We start from the raw sequence: 14,056 nt of genomic DNA on the forward strand, positions 1-14,056 counted from the left end.
GAAACTGTTTAGACTTAAGGATATTCTCCATATTTGAGCATAATGTGTTTTCTAGGATTTGTACTGTGAATTAACATCTGTTACTCTATAGATACCCTGTTCTGCAGATCACTCTTGTTTGAGATCAGAGGGTCTTACTTGCTCATTCAAGTTGAAAAGACTGCATCAATGTTGGTGTGAACAATGATGTAGCTTCCTCCTTTTGGTTCTCAAACTTTTTTCCATGCAAATATCAGACCATTTCTTTAATGGGTGTCAGAGGCAAAGACTCTATATTCAGTAAATATTCAGTCTTTAATGTTCAAACTGTCAGACAAATTGAAAGTTCAAAGACAGTTAAAGGAAGGGTAGGAAATCGCACGTCGAATAATTTTGTGCGGACAACTGGGGTGCATGTGACTTCCAAACAACTCTTCCCTGTTTAATTACAGTGGTACTTTATTTTGTAGGACTACAGTTTTGTACAGCTGTTTATACAGGCATTTAACAATATAATGATGTAAACTCATTTTAGGAGCTTGTTTTCTGACTTGTCCCGCGCAGTGAAGCTGTCTCTTATTGCTTTTATATAGTAACATCTCTTACGAGCATTCCTAGTTATTACACCTGTGATGCAGTGTTGAGCTGACCTATCTAATCATACCTTACGAACTCAACATAGGGGACTTTCTGGTAACAGCAAAAAAAGTGCAAGGGAAAGTTATGTGGCTTAATAGACACATCACTGGAAGAACTTCACTTCCTGATAGAGATGGGAGGGCATTAAATAAGTTCATTACTGCTAATAGGAAGACCACTGCCACAAAAGCCTCCGCAAACCTAAAAATGTGTCTAGAGAAAACAATATCGAGTAAAACAGTACACTAAGAACTGCATGAACAAGACATTAGTGGCAGATTTGTTGCTGAACCTCTTGTAAACCAGATGATTGCAAAGTAGAGGTTTCATTTGAGCAACAAAACCAGAACCTGGGCTATTATAGGTGCCACATCATTTTAATTTGTACTTTCATATTATTTCATCCAGTCTGTGCTCTTGGTGCCTGATGTCATAAAGAAAACAAAATGTTGGGTTGAAACTAGTCGTTGTGATGAAACGAAACCTTTTTGGTTATTGCAGCAACCCTATGTAAAGTGAAAAGATCTGTTACAGTTTTTGACCTTACATTTATATCAGATAGGAATGGTCATATTTTGATGATGAGCATCAAAATTCAAAACTGGAAATGGTCGGGTTAAACAGCATAGTAATTGTGATTGTCACGTTTGTTTGGTGGTAATTTCATGTATTACAATCATTCAGCCTCAACATATATGAAAACAGTCATCGTTTTACTGTGCAATGAAGTTTGGGTATTACCTACTGGCATTAAAATATGTACTGTGGATTATGTCTTGAAATGACCTACTAAATTCCTGTGAAAGGTGATCCAACAATGGATGATATTTAAACTAAAAGAAAATGCTTAGTTAACTTTGTGACTGAAGAATTTAATTTGTGAGTTTATGTTTACGGATTTTGTTACTTGCATGCTACACATAATTCTGATTTTTTTTCACTGTATCTGTTTTCTTTAGCTGCAGAATGCAGGTTTACTATACCGTGTCTAATAATGTTTTTGTATTGGATCAACCACATAATACTTTCTTCTACTGTGCAGGCCGCACATGCAGTGTTGCAGCTCCAAGAATTGGGCAAGCCAGTTTACAAGGTGCAGAATGTTAGTCTGAATGCTCTATGCGAGAAGTACGATGCTCCATCCAACCCTCTGAAGGAGCAGCTGAAGAATGTATACCGGCGAGATCAGCGCTACTGGGCACGGAGGCCACTCTCACGTGATATGTTGCTGTATGCTGCTGCAGATGTGCTCTCTCTTGTGCCTACGATCTACCAGGCAATGTCCAAGTTAGTTCCGCTCATCTTTGATAAGAATTATTGAGCGGCATGCATTTCTTAATTGTATATGAACATCAGCAATAGTAACAGATATTATCTTGCATGTCATTGATGTCAGTATTACTATTTACATTTTATTACTTTGTTATAATTATAATAATAAAGAAAATTCTGGCTATAACAGGGACACTTTCACTTCTAAGGTATGACAAATGAAAAAGTGTCTAGTGCTTAAGTGGAACATTTTAGTTGTATCTATGAGGCTAAGCGAGTAGCATTGCATGGACATGAAAGTGATACAGTTTGATTGTAGCACTCACATACTAGTCATTTAATAATGAGTAACTACCCGGCATGGCCATGTAGATATTCTGGTATTATCAGGTATGAACTACAAATGTGTGGAGTACGAGTTACCATTGCTGCTGTACAACTCGCTGTAGCAGGATTAACAATCATTGCTAATATTGTATAAAGCATCAGGCACTGTCTTGCCCAGTGTCACATGTTTGATACGTCTGAATGTTGGACAGAGCAAACCAGTGTAGAAGATTTATTTTGTCCTCAGGAAATGTTAACAAGCATTGTACTTCTGGGGAAAAAAAGGGAAAAGCCAGGATGAAATGTAACAATATTATGAAAAGGATAGTTGCTACTCAACTTACAGCAGAGATTCTGAGTTGCAGATAGGTACAACAAAAAATGGTTTGATTTTGCCCAACATTTTTTCTTTCATCCCCTAACACAGTGCTATTTTACTTTGTTGCTATTTTCTAATGGATTACCATACTCAGTGTACATCTTCCTTTCTCTTCTTCCCTGTGTTTCTCTTGTCACCTTACAAATCGCAGTGCACTCTCTACTTATGAGCCACACTCTATCAACAATCTTGGCCGCGCAAAGCAGACTGCTACAAGACCATGTTAATTGTTGGTGCAGCATTTCATGTCACATATCACTCCCGCCAAATCCTATACCTTCAAATTAATCACTCTTGCATAGTCTAGTGTGTTATTTCCCGTACCTATCCGGTGCTTCACGATTTATTATCTCAGTCTACGAACACCTCCCACCCTCCACTGATTCTCATCTATTCCTGTTTGTACCTACTAACTTCACCTAATCTAGTCACACTGCCATCTCCCTTATTCACACTTATCCACCAGAACAATGTTGTTATTTATTTATTTTTTCCTTGATGTCATTGTGTCTTCACACCAATTTCAGTTGGTTTTCGCCTTTTGCTATCAGCATACTCCCTTGGATTTCTTGTTGTTTCCCTTTGCTTCATCTGTTTCATTCTTTTGTAATTTTTCCCACATGTTTGGGTGTATTTTTGCAGTTTTTTTAAAATGTAATTCTATGTTATTTACATATTTTTATGCATTTTTATCACCCAGTGTATGTTTCTATGGTTGGTTGGAAGTAGCGAGATTGCAAAGAAGTTTTTGGTATTTGAGGTAACAGAAACCTCACACTTCTTACTTTGCTTTGCATTGTGCCAGCAGCTGTAGGTTCTGAGTGGGAGATTCAGAAGTATTAACAAGTTGACTGCTGCATGCTAAGTGATGCATGCCAAGTGCATGGTGTTAGGCATAAAGCTTTACTGTGGCTACCACCGGTCACACAGCAGTCAACATGTCAATGGTCCATACATTTTTGTGCTAAAAAAGTTGCTCTTGTGACAACACCACCACATCCCTTCACTTTAACATCCTCCCTCTCAACACCTCTTGAGACCATTGTCATTGTCCGGAGAACATTCAAAAGGAATACAACACTGTAAATATACTGCAACATTACTCATTTTTCATGTGATCATAGGGGACAATAGAGTTGCAGTTTGCACGGGCATTGACGGCCTAGTCACATAGGTTCATACTGATGATCCTTCCAAGTGCCTCTTAGTGTTTGAAGGTTGCTCTTGTAAGGCATGTTTGTTATGGTTGTGATTTCTTCATTTCTGATGCAGTCAAATTTTGAGACTCCAGCACTGTCTCCAGTAATTTGTTTCCATGTATAGCAATTTATTTTCATTCTTTATCAAAATTTTGACCCATATATACATGTACTTTCTAAAATTGCTTTGTGTATAGTTTTATTTGCATTTCTTAATTCAAAAGAATTAAGTTTAATGGTCAAATACTTTTTGGTAACAGCATCTCAGTATGCGGTTGTAGATATCAGTTTTATTGTAATTGACTGACTACAGTCAATAAGTCCTCATATCCTCACATGTTTACATTATGTACTGTAAAATCTCATGAAAGCATGTGCTGTGCAAACTGTCCTCGCACCATATTCACAAAACCAAGCCATAGCCATATGCTTTTGGAAGAACAATGTTTAATGCAGCAACCATGTTGTGCCCATTTCATACATAAAGGACCTCCAAAAATCTGTAGATGTACTGAGAAAAGGGTAAATGTAATTTGTTGATGAGGTGATGTTAAACAGATGTGGGAGAAATGCTGGAACAAAACTCCTTTGTGGACAGCAATGTATTATACTTTTAGGCAAACTTAAGACATTGTAAAACTAAAAGTTTCTCCATAAGCAGCAGTCATGCAAGAAAAATTAATTTAATTAGTTATAAAAAGAAAAGTTGCAACTCACCATTTACCAGACACACACACACACACACACACACACACACACACACACACACACACACACACACACACACGACTGCAGCCTCTGGCAGCTGAAGCCACAGTGGCTGCAGTCATGCGCGTGCGCATTTTCGACGAAGGTCTTGTATGCCTAAAGCCTAAAATGTGACAGTCTTTTTGTTGTGCCTATCTGTGACTCAGCATGTCCCCTGTATGGTGAGTAGCGACTTTGCTTTTCATAATATTGTTACATTCCATTCTAGATGCTCCATTGTTTGAATTATAAAATTGTAATTCAGAAGCAGTCGTAGAAGAGCAACTGGAATCACTCAACAGAGGAAAGTCCACTGGACCTGATGGGATACCAATTCGATTCCACACAGAGTACGCGAAAGAACTTGCCCCTCTTCTAACAGCCGTGTACCGCAAGTCTCTAGAGGAACGGAAGGTTCCAAGTGATTGGAAAAGAGCACAGGTAGTCTCAGTCTTCAAGAAAGGTCGTCAAGCAGATGCGCAAAACTATAGACCTATATCTCTGACATCGATCTGTTGTAGAATTTTAGGGCATGTTTTTTGCTCGAGTATCATGCTGTTTTTGGAAATCCAGAATCTACTCTGTAGGAATCGACATGGATTCCGGAAACAGCGATCGTGTGAGACCCAACTCGCTTTATTTGTTCATGAGACCCAGAAAATATTAGATACAGGCTCCCAGGTAGATGCTACTTTTCTTGACTTCCGGAAGGCGTTCGATACAGTTCTGCACTGTCGCCTGATAAACAAAGTAAGAGACTACGGAATATCAGACCAGCTGTGTGGCTGGATTGAAGAGTTTTAGCAAACAGAACACAGTATGTTGTTATCAATGGAGAGACATCTACAGACGTTAAAGTAACCTCTGGCGTGCCACAGGGGAGTGTTATGGGACCATTGCATTTCACAATATATATAAATGACCTAGTAGATAGTGTTGGAAGTTCCATGTGGCTTTTCGCGGATGATGCTGTAGTATACAGAGAAGATGCAGCATTAGAAAATTGTAGCGAAATGCAGGAAGATCTGCAGCGGATAGGCACTTGGTGCAGGGAGTGGCAAGTGACCCTTAACATAGAGTTGGGTGTGGGATTGAAGGGACCAGACTGCTAAGGTCATCGGTCCCTTGTTCCACGATAAAATCACACGAAATAAAAACTGTCAGTCGTTAAAAACGGAGAACTGAGAGAAGGGACGACACAATACAAGAAAGGCAGACAAAGACCAGACAAACGGAACTAAAATCGCACCGAGTGTGAAGGTGGTTGGCCGACCATGAAAATAAGGAAAAGCCAACCACCAAATGACATTAAAACCCACAGTTTAAAACCACAGGCCAAAGGCCCAAGTCAATACAGGAAATAAAAGGACAAACACTCAAATCATACGATAAAAACCCCCTGCCCAAATAAAACTCAACACGAGGTCCGTCATAGCATCGTCATCACATAAAAGGGCAGGGAGAGTATCAGGCAGCGCAAACGTCTGCCTGAGTCCTGTTAAAAGCGGGCAGTCCACCAAAATGTGGACCACCGTCAGAGCTGCCCCGCAGCGACATAGCGGTGGGTCCTCCCGGCGCAACAAATGGCCGTGCGTCAGCCACGTGTGGCCAACGCGCAGCCGGCAGAGGACGACAGAGTCCTTCCGAGAGGCCCGCATGGAGGAGCGCCACACACGGGTCGTCTCCTTCACCGCCCGAAGTTTCCTTAACATAGACAAATGTAATGTATTGCGAATACATAGAAAGAAGGATCCTTTATTGTATGATTATATGATAGCGGAACAAATACTGGAAGCAATTACTTCTGTAAAATATCTGGGAGTATGCGTGCGGAACTATTTGAAGTGGAATGATCATATACAATTAATTGTTGGTGAGGCGGGTACCAGGTTGACATTCATTGGGAGTCCTTAGAAAATGTAGTCCATCAACAAAGGGGGTGGCTTACAAAACACTCGTTCAACCTATACTTGAGTATTGCTCATCAGTGTGGGATCCGTACCAGATCGGGTTGACGGAGGAGATAGAGAAGATCCAAAGAAGAGCGGCACATTTCGTCACAAGGTTATTTGGTAACCGTGATAGCGTTACGGAGATGTTTAACAAACTCAAGTGGCAGACTCTGCAAGAGAGGTGCTCTGCATCGCGGTGTAGTTTGCTCGCCAGGTTTCGAGAGGGTGCGTTTCTGGATGAGGTATCGAATATATTGCTTCCCCCTACTTATACCTCCCGAGGAGATCACGAATGTAAAATTAGAGAGATTAGAGCGTGCACGGAGGCTTTCAGACAGTCGTTCTTCCCGTGAACCATACTCAACTGGAACAGGAAAGGGAGGTAATGGCAGTGGCACTTAAAGTGCCCTCCGCCACACACCTTTGGGTGGCTTGCGGAGTATAAATGTAGATGTACTTCCACGACTTTAAAGATTATCTGTTCACCAATCTTAAGAGATATTGTAATATAGAAATTAAATCTACAAAATAATTCAAATTATTGTGATAGTACTGCAGAGGCGAGTAATTTCCTCTTGTGAAGCAGTTTAGAGTATTTTCTATGCCAATTTCACATAACATAACTGCAACTTCCATATTAATACTTCTTTGTTGAAAAAGATTATTTGTGTGTATCCATTAACCAGGAAACCTCCTACAGGGTGTTTCAAAAATGACCGGTATATTTGAAACGCAATACAAACTAAACGAGCAGCGATAGAAATACACCGTTTGTTACAATATGCTTGGGACAACAGTACATTTTCAGGCAGACAAACTTTCGAAATTACAGTAGTTACAATTGTCAACAACAGATGGCGCTGCGGTCTGGGAAACTCTATAGTACGATATTTTCCACATATCCACCATGCGTAGCAATAATATGGCGTAGTCTCTGAATGAAATTACCCGAAACCTTTGACAACGTGTCTGGCGGAATGGCTTCACTTGCAGATGAGATGTACTGCTTCAGCTGTTCAATTGTTTCTGGATTCTGGCGGTACACCTGGTCTTTCAAGTGTCCCCACAGAAAGAAGTCACAGGGGTTCATGTCTGGCGAATAGGGAGGCCAATCCACGCCACCTCCTGTATGTTTCGGATAGCCCAAAGCAATCACACGATCATCGAAATATTCATTCAGGAAATTAAAGACGTCGGCCGTGCGATGTGGCCTGGCACCATCTTGCATAAACCACGAGGTGTTCGCAGTGTCGTCTAAGGCAGTTTGTACCGCCACAAATTCACGAAGAATGTCCAGATAGCGTGATGCAGTAATCGTTTCAGATCTGAAAAATGGGCCAATGATTCCTTTGGAAGAAATGGCGGCCCAGACCAGCAGTTTTTGAGGATGCAGGGACGATGGGACTGCAACATGGGGCTTTTTGGTTCCCCATATGCACCAGTTCTGTTTATTGACGAAGCCGTCCAGGTAAAAATAAGGTTCGTCAGTAAACCAAATGCTGCCCACATGCATATCGCCGTCATCGATCCTGTGCACTATATTGTTAGTGAATGTCTCTCGTGCAGCAATGGTAACGGCGCTGAGGGGTTGCCGCGTTTGAATTTTGTATGGATAGAGGTGTAAACTCTGGCGCATGAGACGATACGTGGACGTTGGCGTCATTTGGACCGCAGCTGCAACACGGCGAACGGAAACCCGAGGCCGCTGTTGGATCACCTGCTGCACTAGCTGCGCGTTGCCCTCTGTGGTTGCCGTACGCGGTCGCCCTACCTTTCCAGCACGTTCATCCGTCACATTCCCAGTCCGTTGAAATTTTTCAAACAGATCCTTTATTGTATCGCTTTTCGGTCCTTTGGTTACATTAAACCTCCGTTGAAAACTTCGTCTTGTTGCAAAAACACTGTGTTCTAGGTGGTAGAATTCCAACACCAGAAAAATCCTCTGTTCTAAGGAATAAACCATGTCGTCCACAGCACCATTGCACGTTGTGAACAGCACACTTGCACATTGTGAACAGCACACTTGCACATTGTGAACAGCACACTTGCACATTGTGAACAGCACACTTGCACATTGTGAACAGCACACTTGCACATTGTGAACAGCACACTTGCACATTGTGAACAGCACACTTGCACATTGTGAACAGCACACTTGCACATTGTGAACAGCACACTTGCACATTGTGAACAGCACACTTGCACATTGTGAACAGCACACTTGCACATTGTGAACAGCACACTTGCACATTGTGAACAGCACACTTGCACATTGTGAACAGCACACTTGCACATTGTGAACAGCACACTTGCACATTGTGAACAGCACACTTGCACATTGTGAACAGCACACTTGCACATTGTGAACAGCACACTTGCACATTGTGAACAGCACACTTGCACATTGTGAACAGCACACTTGCACATTGTGAACAGCACACTTGCACATTGTGAACAGCACACTTGCACATTGTGAACAGCACACTTGCACATTGTGAACAGCACACTTGCACATTGTGAACAGCACACTTGCACATTGTGAACAGCACACTTGCACATTGTGAACAGCACACTTGCACATTGTGAACAGCACACTTGCACATTGTGAACAGCACACTTGCACATTGTGAACAGCACACTTGCACATTGTGAACAGCACACTTGCACATTGTGAACAGCACACTTGCACATTGTGAACAGCACACTTGCACATTGTGAACAGCACACTTGCACATTGTGAACAGCACACTTGCACATTGTGAACAGCACACTTGCACATTGTGAACAGCACACTTGCACATTGTGAACAGCACACTTGCACATTGTGAACAGCACACTTGCACATTGTGAACAGCACACTTGCACATTGTGAACAGCACACTTGCACATTGTGAACAGCACACTTGCACATTGTGAACAGCACACTTGCACATTGTGAACAGCACACTTGCACATTGTGAACAGCACACGCTTACAGCAGAAAAGACTGCATTGTCTTCTATATCTTTCACATCACTTGCAGCGCCATCTGTTGTTGAAAATTGTAACTACTGTAATTTCGAAAGTTTGTCCGCCTGAAAATGTATTGTTGTCCCAAGCATATTGCAACAAACGGTGTATTTCTATCGCTGCTCGTTTAGTATTTATTGCCGTTTCAAATATACCGGTCTTTTTTGAAACACCCTGTGTGTGTTTATATATATATATATATATATATATATATATATATAAAACAGCAGCAATTTTAGTTCAGTATAAAATGCAGTATGATTCAAAATAATTTCAAAACCTTTTTAATATTCCTCAATTTTGCTGGAGTTTTGTAGACAGCTTAATTCTATCAAAAATCATTAAATATTTCCAGTTATTTTTATTCATTATTTTCTCTTTTTTAGGCTAATTAAACCAGAATTTCAAAGCTTATTGACAGAACTTTGTGAGGAGCAGGTGTTTCTGCATATCTGTCCATCCGACGTTAAGCACCGTAAGAAGCAAAGGAAAGTTGAAACCGAAGTTGCTGAACTGAGGCTGAAGTTATCAACACTTCAGAGTAAAAATATAGTTCTTAGCAACCGAGAAATTAGGTTGTTGAGGTAAGAAAAGGAAAAAAATTACTTTGAGTTAGTCAACACACACACAATATATATTTGCCAAGTTCCAAAACATCCAAAGAATCATTACATTGCCTATCATAAAAGGACTGTCAACATCACTTCCACATTCTTTATATGAGTATTTCACATGTAATCAGTCCATGGACTATCTTTCAGACTTTGCTTTGTAGGTGGCCACCATGTGTAATTTTCAGTGATTATTGTTTGCAATCCCTTTTGTATCCAATTGCTTCACCAATTTATAACTTAACTCAATTCTGTGGCTTTTTGGTTGCCAGGAAGTCTCTTCAGGACTTTTCACTTAAATGTTATAATAATTCAGCATTTGAAACACTTTTTTCAAACCACTGCAGCTGACTGCACTAGCTACACTTCTGTGTGCCACTATGTACATGATTGAGGAAGTCAGTTGAGCCCGTCTGTTTTATACCTATGAAGTAGGAACAAAAAGTGGTAGAATTTTGTAATTTTCAGCGTTCTTTAAGTCTGAATCATACAGTTTTTTTGTTGTGCTGGCAAACATGTCTGACAAGTATCTGTACAGTGTTAGGTGACAAAACCCTAAATATTGTATTTACCCACATATAATACCCTGAATATTAAGATGAAAAAAAATTAATTTGTAATATATTGTGACTAATCAAAATTACATACAGTTTTAATGACATTAAGTATGTGCCTAAAACACTAGCAGTATACTCATTTTAAACTTAGGCCAATTATTAATGTCTACATTTTGATAATACAAGAAAAATAAATAAAAAAGAATAGTTTAGTTTAATTTTTATCCTCTTTACCTTTTTTGCTTGTCTGTGGTATCACCATTTTTAACCACCAACACCACCACACTAATAGCACAGTTGTGAAATTTGTTTCTCAAATAACCAATACTCTGCTGTTTCTTCCAAGTGTGTTGCAATATTGAAGGCTGTGGTTACAATGAAATCTGAGAACTCAGCCTTTTTTTTTTTTTTTTTTTTTGGACAATTACATTTCAGATTACCTTTCTAAACTGATGTAAGAATGTTAATGTTTTTTGCTTCCGAACATATCATCAGCTCCTGCCCTTTCTTTGACTGTGCAGAACCAGCAGCTAACACACCCCCTTTCATTCCTGTCCTACCTCAAGGCGAGCATCAACAACACTGTTACAAGAAACACTCAAGTATACCATTGGTCCTTATCCAGACTTTTACCATCTCCTGCAGGAATTTGCACCATTGTTGTGTATGTGTTCAATTTTAAAAGTCAATTCAAATAGATTCAAGTAAACTGCAGTTTAAAATTGGTAGATGGTTGGCAGCACAACGTAATTTGCTGCCCGCTCACTACCTCCCCTCCCAGCATTCATCCTACTTCTCAGCCAAATCAGTACAACTGTTCTCCTTCCAACCCTTCGATAATGCTGTGCTTGAGCAACTGTGGTGCAGGTCATATGGAAGAACACCAACTAATACATAGATAAGAAATCATTGTTCAGAAAAAATTCTCAAACCTTCACTCATCCCGTGATCTCTTGACATGTGTTCATAGTATCTCTCTTGCCACTGTAATTTATTTCCACGATTACAATTGCACTCTATTTAACACACTTTATTTCATTTTTTAGATATTTAATTCTGGATTAATTTTCTTTTCTGATTCATCTGAATGTCACCATTTTGTTCTAAAGCTGATTTAAAAGGTGATAATGTTTTTGCCTGGTATTCTAATAAACAAACAGCAATCTAATTTCTTATTTGCAATCCTCTTGGTAAATCATTACAGTACAGTATCTCATGAAGGCCAATTCACGCTGGCCATAACATCTCTCATCCTGTCCAATCATCGAGTGAAATATTGACTTGCGTTTACAATCAAGGAATGTTTTTGAAGCACAACATTTTCGCCTTTCACTGTTAACTTAAGTACCACAAATGTTTGCATATGGTATTCGTATATGTATGTGAACTTTTATTGCAAACCAATTCAAGTATGACAAGAGTTTGTAAGACGATAGCATTAAATTCTATGTCCTGTGTTGCACAAAACTGTCAGATTTGAAGCAGAGCAATAGATTGTTGTAGTGGCTAGTTCGTAGTTTCTTGTTTATCCCTTGCACTAGCGTCGCAATAGCATTTGATTGTTTGAGCAAAGTCGATACTGTATCTGGCACTTCGGCGTATCGGGAAATCTCTTACTTGTTTGAGTGCGAGTATTGTTTGTCCTACGTACCCTTCGGAATTCTTCAAAATAAATCTACATGTGGCCTCAATAGCCCAATCTTCATCTGTAAATGTAAGACGCCCCTGTATCACTCTGATAAACAATGTAAAAACCTCAGCAGCAGTAGTTTAATATGCAAATACAAGATGACCCCATAGTTTTCCAGTGATGAGTTTGGGAAGAAAACTTCATCTTATAATGGAATAAATATATTATCTGGTATGATTAAAACAAGGGTTTAAAAGGAGTTTGAACTTTGAAGACTCACAAGGTGGTGGTGGTGGTGATGATAATTGCCCGGACACCCGTGTATATCATCAGCTCATGAAATCATGAAGAGGTAAACTGGTGATTGTTCACATCATTTGCTAATGATGTGAACCATCACCAGTTTACTAAAGGATAAGTCACTGATGAATTTGGTACATCAGTTGGTTTGTGCCTTCCCTCCCCCCCCTCCCCCCCTCCCCCCTCTCTCTCTCCTGGTTTGGTCATGTTTTATGCGTGTGCGCCTGTTGACTACTAGACACAAGATGATGTATATGGCTTCAGGGCGACTGGTAGTGCTTATTTTTGTGTTATGGGAAAGACCTTTTCTGAGTTTATGGTGCTATTTTTTTTGGGAACGTTTGTGTTCCAGTGATTCCCCCAGCTGCACTGGTGCATAAAACTTAAGTATAAAAGTAACTTTTGCTGATGTGTTTTCTGCTGAACAACATAGTTTGATGAAGCTTGGACCCTTTGTAGAAACAAATTCTACAGTACCTTTTCGAAGACAACAATTACACTGAAGTCACCACAATTCATGATAGTCCCCTGGACATTACATAAGGCGGGACATGGTTCCTCATCGGGTGTGTGATCACCATGGATGGTAGTGCTTGCTCTACAACGTGCTCCCATATTGGGCACAGGTTTGGTATGGAGTTCTTTTGGTAGGGAGACCCAGTTCTCCACCAGCACAATTGACAACTGCTGGATGGTCAGTAGTGCTTGTGAATGTGCTGCAATATGCTTACCCAACGCATGGTGTTTAAGTTGAGGAACAGGCAGACCAGTCCATTTGCCAAATATCCTGTCATGCTAAGAGCTTCTCTGCCTGCACTGTTTTATGTAGTTGCACTTTGTTATTCATAAAAATGAAATCTGTACTGAATTCACCCTTGGAAAGATGTGCGCGGGGGAGGAGTAAAATGTCACAGTAACATTGACCTGTAAGTGTACTGTCCTCAAAGATTTGGAGGTCAGTAGACATGTGCAACATTATGCCTCTTCACACCATAACACCTGGACCATCAAAACAACCATGCTAGACAGTTTTTCTGGGTGTATTGTGTGTTGTGTGTTCCCACACATCCAGGATCACTACTCAGATAATCTGCTCCCATGCAATAAGAGCACACAACCCCACTGGTACAATCCATATGCTCTTTGCACCACCACAACCAGTGCCACCAATGTGTGGCTGTCAACAGAACACAAGATACTGGTGGTGTGGCAGAGAGACAAACCCCTTGCAGCCATTATGGAGTGAAAGTGCTTGCCTTGCACTCCTGTTATATATCGTTGCAATTTCACCTGCTATTTGATGTTTCACCCCTCTTGCCTATTGCACAGCGTAGTGGTCATTTGTTGTTGTAGTTAATTGTGTTCAACCCCCACCTTTGCGTAGTTTCCTTTGATGAACTACCACCTCTGCTTTGGGTAGCAGTGCGCATTGTTCACAACGCTCTCCAGTAATAT

General features: G+C 40.4%; 1 protein-coding gene across 3 annotated transcripts in view; it reads left to right on the plus strand.

Annotated features, from left to right (window-relative positions):
- LOC126299508 (egalitarian protein homolog) overlaps nt 1-14,056 on the plus strand; it is a 92,152-nt gene that overhangs the window by 49,442 nt on the left and 28,654 nt on the right. For all 3 annotated transcript variants that reach the window (XM_049991469.1, XM_049991470.1, XM_049991471.1), the window contains exons 3-4: nt 1,661-1,905; nt 9,890-10,087. In XM_049991469.1, coding sequence (XP_049847426.1) covers nt 1,661-1,905; nt 9,890-10,087 — 443 coding nt within the window. The remainder of the gene's footprint in view (nt 1-1,660; nt 1,906-9,889; nt 10,088-14,056) is intronic.

This window comes from Schistocerca gregaria, chromosome X, assembly GCF_023897955.1.
Source record: "Schistocerca gregaria isolate iqSchGreg1 chromosome X, iqSchGreg1.2, whole genome shotgun sequence".
In the NCBI taxonomy this organism is placed as follows: domain Eukaryota; kingdom Metazoa; phylum Arthropoda; class Insecta; order Orthoptera; family Acrididae; genus Schistocerca; species Schistocerca gregaria.